The sequence below is a fragment of the Muscardinus avellanarius genome (assembly GCF_963383645.1).
Source record: "Muscardinus avellanarius genome assembly, chromosome: 9".
NCBI lineage: Eukaryota > Metazoa > Chordata > Mammalia > Rodentia > Gliridae > Muscardinus > Muscardinus avellanarius.
The window spans coordinates 32,293,884-32,307,100 of NC_137795.1; the positions used below are offsets into that span (position 1 = coordinate 32,293,884).

The window sequence follows — 13,217 nt, forward strand, 5'->3', positions numbered from 1 at the left end:
ATCATTATTTTTATCTACCATATTATGAGTTATCATGAGTAAAGAGAGCCCCTGTAATGATCCTTTAAACTAAGGACCCTAATGAGATACTTAATGGGTAATGGGTAGAGAGGCACTCTTCCATTAGCCTCCCATTGGGAACCATTGTGAACAATAAAAAGTAAATGCATTGGGTGTGGTGACACAGGTTTATAATCCCAGCACTGGGGAGGCAGAGACCTGAGGATAGCAGTTTGAGGACAGCCAGGGAGGCCCTTAGCCACTCAATTGAGACTGTTTCAAAAATAAAGAGGCTAAAAACAAAAGGGCTGGGGGTATAGCTTGTAGGTACAGTGCTCCTAGGTTCCATCCCTGCTACCATAAAATAAAAAAACAAACAAACAAACAAACAAACAAACAGACTAAAAAAGAAGGCTGGGGGTGTAGCTCAGAGGTAGAATGCCCCTGGGTTCCATCCCTAGTACCGCAAAAAAAAAAAAAAAAAAGTAAATGTGTAAGTGAAGAAACTATACTATGTAAAACTGGCTGTTCAAAAAGTGCTCATCTCTTTCAAAAGAAGTGCTGATATTCTTGAAAGGCACCATTCTGGCTGGGCATGGTGCTCTCACTTGTAATCCCATCATTCAGGAGGCTGAGACAGGAGGATCATGGTTCCCTGACAGCCTCAGCTACTTAGTGAGGCTCTTTGCAACTCATTGAAACCCTGTTTCAAAATAAAGAATAAAAAATAAAGCTGGGGGGTGTAGCTCAGAGGTAGAGTGCCCCTGAGTTCCATTCCCAGTACTGCAAAAATAATTTTTAAAAAAAGGCTCTATTCTGTCCCTCAGGGGCACATTCCATCTTGTAAAGGTCCAATGAGAAAGTGCTGGCATTCTGTCCTTTCAACTACCAGCACCTGAATTACTCGTCTCCACAGTTTATCTGCCTTTCTCAGTGTCTCAATAATCCTAACTGCAACCAGTTGAGTACAGCAGAACAAAGGATGTGCAATTAGCTCACTAATGTCATGTTCCATGTCTATACTACCATGAGGATGGCCTAGGGAATCGGCTTTTTCAGATTGGTGGCTCAACACAAATATGTGGCTAAGTTGTTATAGGAAACATCAGAAAATTAGTATGTGCTACACTGCGTTTCCTTTATTCAACATCTAAACAGTATTTGGGAAGGCAAAAAAGTAATAATAGGAATTCATAATTATGAAGTTGATTTTAAAACTTCATAATTATGCTTATAACTAAAATATGCTATTTTAGCTGGGCGTGGTGGTGCACGCTTATAATCCCCGCGCTTGGGAGGCCGAGATAGGACGATCGCGCAGGTTCGAAGCCAGCCGCGTGCCCTGGTTCAGGAGACCCTGTTTCCAAATAAAAATGTAAAAATAGGTCTGGGAGTGTAGCCCAGAAGTAGAAGGGCTTCCAGGAACCTCAGTACCACAAAATAATTAATAATAATAATAATAATAATAATAATAAAATATGCTATTTTTTATTTTAAAAATAAAAGATATTGCCGGGCGTGGTGGCACACGCTTGTAATCCCCGTGCTTGGGAGGCGGAGACAGGACAGCAGCGCTGGCTTAAGAGACCCTGTTTCCAAATAAAAAAGTATAAAAATAGGTCTGGGAGTGTAGCCCAGAAGTAGAAGAGTTTCCAGGAACCCCAGTACCTAAAAAAAAAAAAAAAAAAAACCCAAACAAAAACAAACAAACAGTAAAAGATGTTATTTTTAAGACCTTTGGCTCTACTGGTTTTAAGTGATTTTATTCAAGTAATTACTACAAAATGATGACCTAACCTATATGATTGGGATGCATTTTTCTGCAAATACCAAGAAAATAAAATGTACAAAAATTTCATTCCTATTATGGGTCTAGATTGACCTTACTCTTATACAACGAGAGTAATTTTTACCTAATACTGAGTTACATTCCATTTCAGATTTCCTATTTCAAAGGGTGTCTCAAATTTCTAAGATGTTAAACCAAGTATTGAGCCATTTTTGTATATGAAATAAAAGTCTTTAAAATTAAAATGGTAATCCTAAAAAAAAAACCAATGCATGAAAATACGGTCTGACTGTTTAACAAAAGGGAGTTATATAATTCTACTTGAGTGAAGTCTTTCATCTTTCATTTACAGGTTAGCGTCCTCTCTAACTAAAACCACATTGTTTCATATCTTTCATATCATGGCCTTTTCTAAAACCTTGTTTTAATTAAGGTTTCTTTCAGATTTCTGAATAAAAGCATGACAATCTTCACTTATGGCTTTAATATATCCCTTGAGTTAGGAAAATATATAAAAAGAAACACCAACTCCTTCAAAAGCATTGTCAGTTATTAAATATGCAAGGTCTTCTACCTCTTTGTCTTTAGGTGTTTGAGTTATATATTGAAATAGGATTTTCGTAGGTCGGGGATAACCTGCTTATATTATATGTAGGAAGTTGCTTTTCATCTCAGAAATAAAGGTCCTTTATTTCTAACCTTGGCCACAAAGGCAACATGTGCAAAGGCTCAGTTTTGTGTTTGTTTTCACATGAAGGTAGGACTTCTAGGTTAACTCAAATCAAGGTGACTTCAGATAAGCAATTTCGTCATTAACATACTGCCCAGATCTAGAAACTTCAGTGACACAGCTTAAGCCATATTCACCTCAATGGTTTCACAGCTAGAGAAATATAATTGGATAAAGCAATAATGTTAACCTTGAAAGTAAACAAAATAAACACTCAAAGCCCTTGAGTACTAGGAGATATGGTAGGAAGAGTAACCTTCAGTGCTTCGAAAGGGAGGAAGGATGAAAGGTAAGAAAAAAGAAGCAATTGAGGGGGAAAAAGGGGGGGGAGAGAGGAGGTTCTCCATAGATTTGGAACAAATTAAGACGATCTTTGAACAGTTATATGCTTTTCAGATACTGCAAGTCTTCTGAGGAACACACCTTCAGAGTGACTGTCATCGAGACAAGGCAGTGCAGGACAAGGAGACCTTATCTCCCGGCACAAGGGCCAGCTGCCTTGTGCGAGGGCACAAGCAGACGTCAGGGAAGTAGGGTAATTTTTTTTTTTTTTTAAAGGCCTAAAATAAAGCCGGGCGTGGTGGCGCATGCTTGTAATCCCAGCATTCGGGAGGCTGAGACCTGGAGGCTCGCGGTTCACAGACAGCCTCAGCTACTTAGTGAGGCCCTCTGCAACTCAGTGAGACCCGGTTTCAAAATAAAGAATAAAAAATAGGGCAGGGGGTGTAGCTCGGAGGTCAAATGCCCCTGGGTTCCATCTCTAGACCCGCAAAATAAAATAAAATAAAATAAAAGGCCTAAAATATTGCACCATTACATACAGTGCGTGAGGTTCCGTTAGCATTTGGACTTTAAGATGCAGTGCGATTAATTCCACTGAAAAAAGCCTCACTCCAATTTTTCCATATTTGACTCTGACTAGGAAGAGTCAAACCATGTGTTAAAACAAAGGCAAACAAAACAAAACAAAACAAAGCTAAAAACAAAACCAAAACAAAGCAAAAAGAGAAAAGGAAAAAAAGAACCTATTCCGATCTGTCTGGAATTGCTATCCATTCGTAGCTGAAAGCAAATCCTGTAAACAATTTTAGACTGTTAGACAAAAAGTTACCCGATGAAAAACTGATCAGAATGTTAGGAATGAGTATGTCTCTGGTTTTGCCCTAAAGTTTGCTGGCCTGTCACAGCTTCTGAAATGAACAATATCTGGTGCCGGACTGGATGTTTCTGGTTCATACTCTATGTCTGGGAGTGGGTCACCTAGCATAATAAAAGCCCGCTGGAAGCAGCTCTTCCCAACGTGGTTTACTGTAACTTTAGAATCACAGCAGTTACATTTCAGGAATCTTTAATGCCCTTTCAAGTCCATCCAAAGAACAAGTGGAGCTGCTGTTCAGAATTCTGTGCCCGGTGTTTATGTTCCATCGAATCTGTGCCACCCAGGCAGCAGACAAGACATGTCTGAGGGTGCTGGGGTGGGGGGTACACAATGATGTCACACACAGGAAACAGTGGGGGAGGCTTGGCACTTCACAAGGCTGGCTCCTCTTCCATGGGCTCACCAGCAGCTCTGTAAAAATAAACAGGCAATCAGAAGACGGCGTACGAGTACACAATGACATTGTAGGTTTTCATGCATAATCAAAGCTGATTTTTCAGCTCTCTCTGATGTTTATTTGTGTTATTCAGTTATCCATAAATAGAGTTTCTTTCCTAGGAAGTATAAACAAATGTCAAGTGGAAAAACATTTTAGATCCAAGCAATCATTGAAAACGTTCCTGTTTATATTAAAACATGTCAGAATATTTTATAACTCTAGATTCCAAGATGTACATGTTTTGTGTCTAGGACGGTGCAATCATTTATTGAAAAAAATAACTGCGATATTTTATTTTAGGAGCAATTGCGGTGATTTCCTATGGAACCAACTTGTAAGGAGAGCGAAGGACCCAGCTAGCTTCTGAAGGAGACTCACCAGGGCTCTGGGGTTTGCTTCTGTTCTTTCATAACTGGGTTGGCTGCCTGCCGCAGGCATTTCAAATCAAATTCTGAATTTGATTAGCAAATCACTGCTACAGGCCCAACATTTTATAAGAAATGCACTATGGTAGTGTGTAAATAGTTTTTATTCGGCATCATCTGTGGGGTGTTCTGCTCGGGCAAAACCAAAACTAATTGCTTGAAAATTTATACTTCAGATTTAACCTTAATTTAGTAACACTTTGAGAGTGTTCTAAGGCAAACTCTGAGAATGATTTTTAATTTAGTCAAAAGAACAAATTGCAGCAAGAATCCAAATATATGGGGTAGTTGGATTGTCATGGGAAGTTGGATCGCTGGGATTTGAGATGCCGGGAGAACTAACTTTGGGTCTCAACCCTGAGATTTGCAAATGTCATACCGCTAATGTTGTAACCACACTTCTGTGAAGCCACAGTTGCAGGCGTAACTCATGAGGAAAAAGATGTTTTTGATAGATTTAATGAAGAGTAAAAAAATAAAGAAGGACGTGTAAACAACAAACACTATGAGACCGTAGTTACTTAGCACTTTGAATCTGTCGCTTCATTATCGATTTATCTGCAAAAAATCATGTTGAGTAGCACACAGCCAGTATTATGAGTGTGCTGCCAGAAGGAAGCGCAGTATTTTGCACGCTAGTTCTCGCCAGGTGGTAGAATAATAGTTAAGTGGTTTTCATTTACTTCTTCCTATTGTTTATTTTCCTGCCAGCCTTGTATTATGTACCACTTTCATTTTAGGAAAATAGTGCTATTTTGAAACTCAGCTGTTTATGAAGACAAATGAATTAATTAGCCATATTATTTTGTACATTTATAAGGAAAAAATACAAAGATTTAATGCATCTTTAAATAAAGTAGTTGCCATTTTAGCTTAGTATTTTTGTAATATATTTAAAACACTGAAATATATCCATGGAGTGGTAATAAAAAAGATTTTAACATATCCCTTAAAAATAAAGAATGGAAAGCATTAGGTATTCATTATTTAATGTTACCAAAAAGAAAAAATTCTAAAAGACTCCATGAGGAATACTTTAAAAAATCATTTGTTAGGAAGTTATAGCCGGTCCAAGAATGTTCAGGATACAGAGGTTGTGAGAAAGTGCTTAGACTTGGTGTAAATACTTATACCAAGATTAAAGCTATCTAAATGAGTCATGATTAATTAAAGTATTTTCTATGCAAACAGATCAGCATTCCAAAAAGAAAAAATGTTATAGTTAGGAGACCATTTTAATTTTTGAAACTAATTAACACATAATTATTCATACTTGTTACATCTCAGAAAATGTGAAAAAAAATTGTAGAATCCTCAAACTGAGTGTTCTAAGTAAAACCAAACTGTCCTATATCTAACCCAAAGCTACAGGGGGAAGATTTTCCTGCACGATAAAGTATGGCTAGAATACCAAAGAGAGTGGTGTTTCTGAAACATCACAGGGGTTACAGATGTAAAGGTTGTCCATCTTAATTTGGTTGAGGACCTATGTGTGCACCATAGGTCCAGTGCAGACATTGAGGATGTGAACAGTATGTTTGCATGGTAACTAACTCACTGGCCAAAAACTAAGCCTCTCCTGTTGAAACATGGAGACTTGCAGATACAACATAAAATTTTCTATCAGAAACATACTGTCCCTGTTCTTTTTAGAAATAATTTTCTACTAACTTCTTTTATAAAAATAGTTTATTTACCACTTCTTACCTTCTACTGAATCACACTACAGACACACAGTTGACTAGTTCTCTGTGTCTTGCAGCACAGATGCATTGGTATGTGGCAAGTTGGAAATACCCTAGATTTCAAAGTTAATGTCCTGTGTTCAAGTCCCAGCTCTGTCACTTTCCAAAATTTAACTATGAACAAGCCAGTGGCTCTAGGTTCTCAATTTTCTTCTCAAAACACAAATCATAATCTCCAACTTGCCTTCAGGTTTGTGGTAATCCATGAATTAATGTAAGGAAAAATATTTATAAACTGTAAAGTGCTAAACAATTATAAAAAATAATTGTATTTTTTGTATCTATCTTTGAAATAATTTGTAGTAAGCCGGGCGTGGTGGCACATGCTTGTAATCTCAGCATTCTGGAGGCTGAGACCAGAGGATCCCAGTTTGCAGACAGCCTCAGCTACTAAGTGAGGCCCTCTGCAACTTACTAAGACCCTGTTTCAAAATAAAGAATAAAAAATAGGGCAGAGGGTGTAGCTCAGAGTTAGAATGCCCCTGGGTTTCATCCCCAGACCTGAAAAAAAATAATATAATATATTAATAATAATAATTTGTAGTATCTCCTGTCTCTTATCCTCAGTTCTCAGTACAGGGGAATTACCTTTACTTATCCCTTATCCCAGGTGACTATTGTATATGTCTGCAAAATTTTTTGGAAACACTTAGAAAGTGAGTTAGTGAATGATGCCCCTTTAATGACTGTTTTGGGGAAAAAAAGTGAGAAGCAGAGCTCTGGCAATGTGGCGGCTCCCACTTAGATCATCCATAGACATGTGTCCTGTGTTCTTTGATTAACAAAAACACAGCCATGGCAAAGGAGAGGGGAAAGGGAAGACATGCAATCTTTGCTTCTTTGAATTTAAGTCCACTTGCAAGCAGTGAGTGGGAGATGGTATGCTCAGAGCTGACTAGAAATAAAGTGAGCCAACCAAAGATCAATTCTGGTACACACTTTTGCAAATTGAAGGCATAAACTTTTTATTTATTTATTTATTTATTTATTTATTTATTTATTCATTTATTTTTTGCGGTACTGGGGATGTAACTCAGGGGCATTCTTCCTCCAAACTTCACCCTCTGCCTTATTTTTTATTCTTTATTTTGAAAATGGGTCTCACTGAGTTGCAAAGGGCCTCACTAATTAGCTGAGGCTGGCCGCGAACCGGATCCTCCTGTTTCAGCCTCCCCAATGCTGGGATTATAAGTGTGCACCCCCACGTCTGGCTGAAAGACATAAACTTTCACCAAGGGAAGCCAGCTTCACAGTGAACACTGATAGTTCTCCCTCTGTGAAGGGCAAAGATTAGCTATAGTACTAGGGAAGGATCCAGTCAGTCCAGCAAGCACAGGTTAAAATAATTTACAAAAGTAAAAATGCAAGCAAGAAAGGATTTCACTTGAGATAAGCTATAGCATAAAATTAAATTCTGTGCTTTCTCTTAAATTGATACTTCAGTGTTTATGACTTTAAAAATATTTTAAATTTATATCATATTATTTAGTAAGAATTTTGTTTTATTTATTTTATTTAATCCCTGTATCTTATTCTTTCCTCTCAACGGCAAGAAATCTAATGCTTTTTGCAAACATTATTCACATTGTTTAAAGTTACATATTAAACTTTGTGAGCATGTATTTTTATTGTATGTAAATTTTATTTTTATACACATACATACTGTTTATTTTTATTTACTATATTTATGAGAGCTATACATTTGTGTTATCTATACTGTAGCTAATAGCTACTATGTGGCATCCCAGTGGTATGCATTCAGCACATTTTTTTTGTTTTTTATTATTTTTATTTTATTTTATTTTATTTTTATTATTATTTTGTTTGTTTTGGTGGTACTGGGGTTCCTGGAAGCCCATCTACCTCCGGGCTACACTCCCAGACCTATTTTATATTTTTGAAACAGGTTCTCTTACGCCAGCGCAGCTGGCTTCGAACCTGCGCGATCCTCCTGTCTCTGGCTCCCAAGCGTGGGGATTACAAGCGTGCACCACCATGCCCGGCCATTCAGCACATTTTAATCATTCATTTTTCTAGTAATGGGCATGGAGATTGACTAGTACTATACCAATTATGAACAAGGCTGGAGTGAACTTCTTATGCCCTTGGTTTAGTCCTAGGAACAAAAATGCTAAGCCAAATGTCTATACTGAATGATGCAATTACTTACCCTGGGCATCATAGTTCACTTTCTGATCTTTTCACTGATTCTTTTTCGCTTTTTTGTTTGTTTTCTTTCCTATACCCAGCAATCCCACTCCTACCTATATGTCCAAGTAAACTGAGAGCTACGTATACACACACAGACACTTAAACCTTGTACAAAAATTTGATGGAGACAAGATTCTCAAAATATTAAAAATAAAACTGTTATGTGACTCAAAATCTCACTTCTTATATCCATAAGGACTAAAAACGGAATTTTTTTTTTGAGGGTCTGGGGATGGAACCCAGGGGCATTCTACCTCTGATCTACACTTCCTGCCGTATTTTTTATTCTTTATTTTGAAGCAGATGGCCTCACTAAGAAGCTGAGGCTGTGCTTGAACTGTGATCCTCTCCTCTGAGCTTCCTGAATGCTGAGATTACAAGCATGCGCCACCACACCCGACTAAAAACAGAATCTTAAAGAGATATCTATACACTAATGTTAAGTACAGCATTATTCACAATGTCCAAGATGCAGAAGCATATTTTCAGGGGCAGATGATTGGACAATAAAAATGTGGCATACATTGGAATATTACTCAGCCTTAAAGAGAAGAAAAACTTGTCCCCTGCCATAAAATGGATGAACCTTCAGGACATTATGCTAAGTGAAGTAAGCCAGTCACAAAAAGACAAATACTGCGTGTGTACTCTTACACGAGGCATCTAAAGTAGTCAATTTTTTTTAGGAGCATAAAGAAGAAAGGTAGTTACCAGGGAGTGGGGGCAAAGGAAAAGAGGGGAAGATTTGTTCAATGACTATAGAATTTCAGTTTAGCCAGAGGAAGTTCTAGCGATCTATTGCACAAGAGCGTGTATATAGTTAACGCTTCCATACCACACACTTTAAAACAACCATTTTTAAGTAGCAAATTTTATGTGTTTTATACCACAATAATAAAAAAAACCAAAGCAGCTTTATTCATAATAGCTCCGAATTGGAAACAAGCCCAAGGCCCACCCTCAGGTAAGTGGATAAACAAATTAGTATATGTTAATAAACTGGCATAACGAACAGTAATACAAATGAGCAAGCCACTGATTGTTGATGAAATAGATGGATGTCAAAAATATTATGCTTAGTGGAGTGAAGAAAGCCAGATTAAAACCCAGTATGAGGTGCATGATTTCATTTAAATGAAATTCAAGAACAAGCAAGATGAATGGAGGGCGTGGAGCGGACTGGAAAGGGGCTGGAGCCAAATTTCTGGGGTGATGAAAACATTTTCAGTTTTGCTCTAATGGTGTTTATATGACTGTGGTATAGGTATCAATCTTAGGATTTGCGCGTATTAGTATGTAAGGTATACCTCAGTTACAAAAACCTAAACAAGGTCATTGTTGTTGGAACACAGATGGAAAGTAAAGAGGAAATATGTTGGAGATAAGGCATGAAATGTAGGTAAGAGTATAATTCTAGATCACTTGTGAGACCTGTAAAGGATAATGGTCTTTATATTAATGCAAATAAAGGGCACTGAAGAGTCATGATAGGATTTGTTTTCCAGTTGCCTCTGTGCGTGTGCGTGCGTGTGTGTGTGCGTGTGCGTGTGTGTGTGCGTGTGCGTGTGTGTGTGTGTGTGTGTGTGTGTGTGTGTGGTGCTGGGGATTAAACCAAAGGGAATTCTACCTCTGAGCTAAACCTGCAGCTCTATTTTATTTGGAAACAGGGTCTTGCTAAGTTGCGGAGGCTAGCCACAAACCTGTGATCCTCCCACCTCAGCCTCCCAAGTACTGGGATTACAGGCCTGCGCCACCGTGCCCTGCTCTTGTTTTGTTTTTTAAGAGCTTTCTGCTTACTGTTTTTTTGTTTGTTTGTTTTTTAAGAATTAGGAGTTAGCAATGGGTATGGAACAAGGCAGGAAAGTAAGTACTACATGCACTTGGATGAAGGCTGAAGGTCGTTTGGAAGAGTCTTGGCAGTAAAAGTAGAAGGGAAATGATAGTGTGCTCAAGTTATTGTCTATCTTGGCTGCTTTCTTACTTACTAGGTAAAGTTCTACATCATCAGTTGTAGATTATAGCTCATAATCCCTGGCTCAGCTGTCGCCGGCTCTGGTTTGTTCCTTGTCCTTAGTCTATGTAAAGTCTTTTAAAATTCTGCAGGTTGTCATCTCAGTCTTATCAAGGAACTTGCCGTTTATTATATTCACTTGTGTATGGATTCTGTCAAGGAACAAAGCTCGCAAGGGTATCCATGTCTAATCTTTGGAACCTGTGACTATGTTAACCTCGCATGCTAAAACTGACTTTGCAGATGTGAGCAAAGTCCTTCAGGTGAGGAAATGATCCTAAGTTATCCTGGTGAGTCCAATCTAATCACAAGAGCCCTTGATAGCAGAAACCCTTTCTTTTCTGTAGTCAGTGAGACCTCATGGATAAAGCAAAGAGAGGTGTGGGGCTGCTGACTTTGAAGAGATGTGGGGAAGACGGGTTCAGGAGTCAAGGAATGTAAGCAGCCTTTGGAAGCTAGAAAAGGCAAGGAAACAGATTTTCCCTAGAGTCTCCAGAAGGGAATACAGCCTGCCAACACCTTGTGTTCAGCCAGTGAGACCTGTGTCAGACTTCCGGTCCATAGAGCCTTTCTGTTGATTTAAGCCATTCCATTTTTAGGATTAAAAAAAAAATAATACAGAAGCGGTAGAGAACAAGTAAAATCCCAAAGTATGTGAATATTTTGAAAACTACAAGGTATAATCAGAAAGTGTTTCCAGCGTGAATGGGCCTGATGTTCTAGCTTGTTCTTCCTCTTTGTTCTGCATGTTGGAGGACAGTCCTGTAATCTCCTAGCATTGTGTATATGCTTTTTTCTGCCCTTAAATACAGTTCTTTCGCCATCCAAACATATATTTGTGCCCCTCCCTTTTAGTATGTTTCTCCTAGCAAACCATCCCATTTTTTTTTCTTTATCTGCTGGGGATTAAACCTAGGGGCATTCTATCTTCAAGATACACCCCCAGTTCTATTTATTTATTTATTTATTTATTTATTTATTTATTTATTTATTTTGGTGGTACTGGGATTCCTGGAAGCTCTTCTACCTCCGGGCTACACTTCCAGACCTATTTTTACATTTTTTAAATTTGGAAACAGGGTTTCCTAAGCCAGCATGCGTGGCTGGCTTCGAACTTGCAAGATCCTCCTGTCTCTGCCTCCCAAGCGTGGGGATTACAAGCATGCGCCACCACGCCCCACGCAGTTCCTTTTATTTTTAAGCAGGACTCGCTAAATTGCTGAGAGTCTTACTAAAATGCTGAGGCTGGCCTAGAACTTGCAATCCTTCTGACATCCTCCCAATTACTTTGATTATAGGCATGTACACCTCGCGCAGTTTGGGAAAATCATCTTCATGAGAGAAGAGTACCATGAAGTCTAGTTAATCAACATTATTTGAAAAAGGACATTGTCAACTTGCACTATGAAAAATATAAATTATACATTTAAAAAATTTTTATTAAAAATAACACTTATTCTGTCAGAAGACACAGTAAATAGGAGGAGGTAAGTAGGAGTTCAGGTACTATTCCAAAATCTTGTTACCCTTTTAACAATGTTTTATCTTCTGATGGATTCTTCTATCCATTTCATTAATATTTGTTTACTGTCTACAGAGCATTGAGAATTTTTTTTGAGTTTTAAGGTTTTGAGTTATGTTAGCTAACCATGGATTATTTAACTGGATTAATTTATGACTTAGTGATAGTTTGTTGATCTCATACTTTTAATGACTCCATTATTTACTTAACCAAGAACAGTTAATTGTCTGGATGCCCAGGCACTGCCTTTATTTTTTTTATACAACATAAGTCATGCATAACACATTAGGGGAATAAAAACAGAGCAAATTAAGGAAGAAAAAATGATTATAATAATAATAAAAACCAACCTTTTTAACTGCATCCCATGAGTCAGGTATTGTATCTCATTTCATCATCATAACCCTATGAAAGTTTCCGTGTGTTTTAAAAATTAAGAAAGTAAAGTTTAGGAAGCTTAAGTGACTTGCCCTCAAGCACACAGTTAACCAAAGTGGAAAGCAGAGGCCAGCTCACTGTAGAGTCCAGCTCCATTTTCCTCTGTAGTGGAGGCCAACATGAAACAGGAAGCCAAATTCATCACACATCTCATTACTGATGGTTCCATTTAGCTTTGTATGTGTTTTTGCAAACTAAATGCTATTTTATAAAGAACAAAAAACTTAACCCTAAATACACATTGAATTTATTCTCTAGTATACTAAATCAAACTTCACACATGTCCCAAGACTCTGCTAGGCACTAAAAACAGAGATAAAATGATAGTCCTGGGAAGAGGAGAATAAAGAAGATGATCGAAGACAGATTGCTTTTCCTTTCAACAGGGGCTTCCAAGTCTCAGTCTACTATTAACTAAGGATTTTTGACACTGGGAGAAAATTAAAGATAAAATTTACGTTGGGACCAGCATGGTGGCACATGACTATCATCTCAATATTTGGGAGCCTGAGTCAAGAGAATTGCAAGTCTGAGGCCAGCCTTAGCAACTTAGCAAGAATCAGAAACTTGCATTATTTGAACAAAGAAATATTAGCTGGGCGTGGTGGCGCACGCTTATAATCCCAGGATTCCGGAGGCTGAGAATGGAGGATCCTGGTTCGCGGACAGCCTCAGCTACTTAGTGATGCCCTCTGCAACTCAGTGAGACCCGATTTCAAAATAAAAAAGAATAAAAAATAGGGCAGGG

The 13,217-nt window shown here is 38.1% G+C and overlaps 1 protein-coding gene across 5 annotated transcripts in view; it reads right to left on the reverse strand.

The window, feature by feature from the left end:
* Positions 1–4,049: 4,049 nt before the first annotated feature.
* The window catches only part of HDAC9 (histone deacetylase 9), a gene marked incomplete at its 3' end in the record, with an annotated part of 511,771 nt that continues 502,603 nt past the window's right edge, over positions 4,050–13,217 (reverse strand). For all 5 annotated transcript variants that reach the window (XM_080701494.1, XM_080701502.1, XM_080701500.1 and 2 more), the window contains one exon: positions 4,050–4,089. In XM_080701494.1, the coding sequence (XP_080557620.1) occupies positions 4,050–4,089 (40 nt within the window). The remainder of the gene's footprint in view (positions 4,090–13,217) is intronic.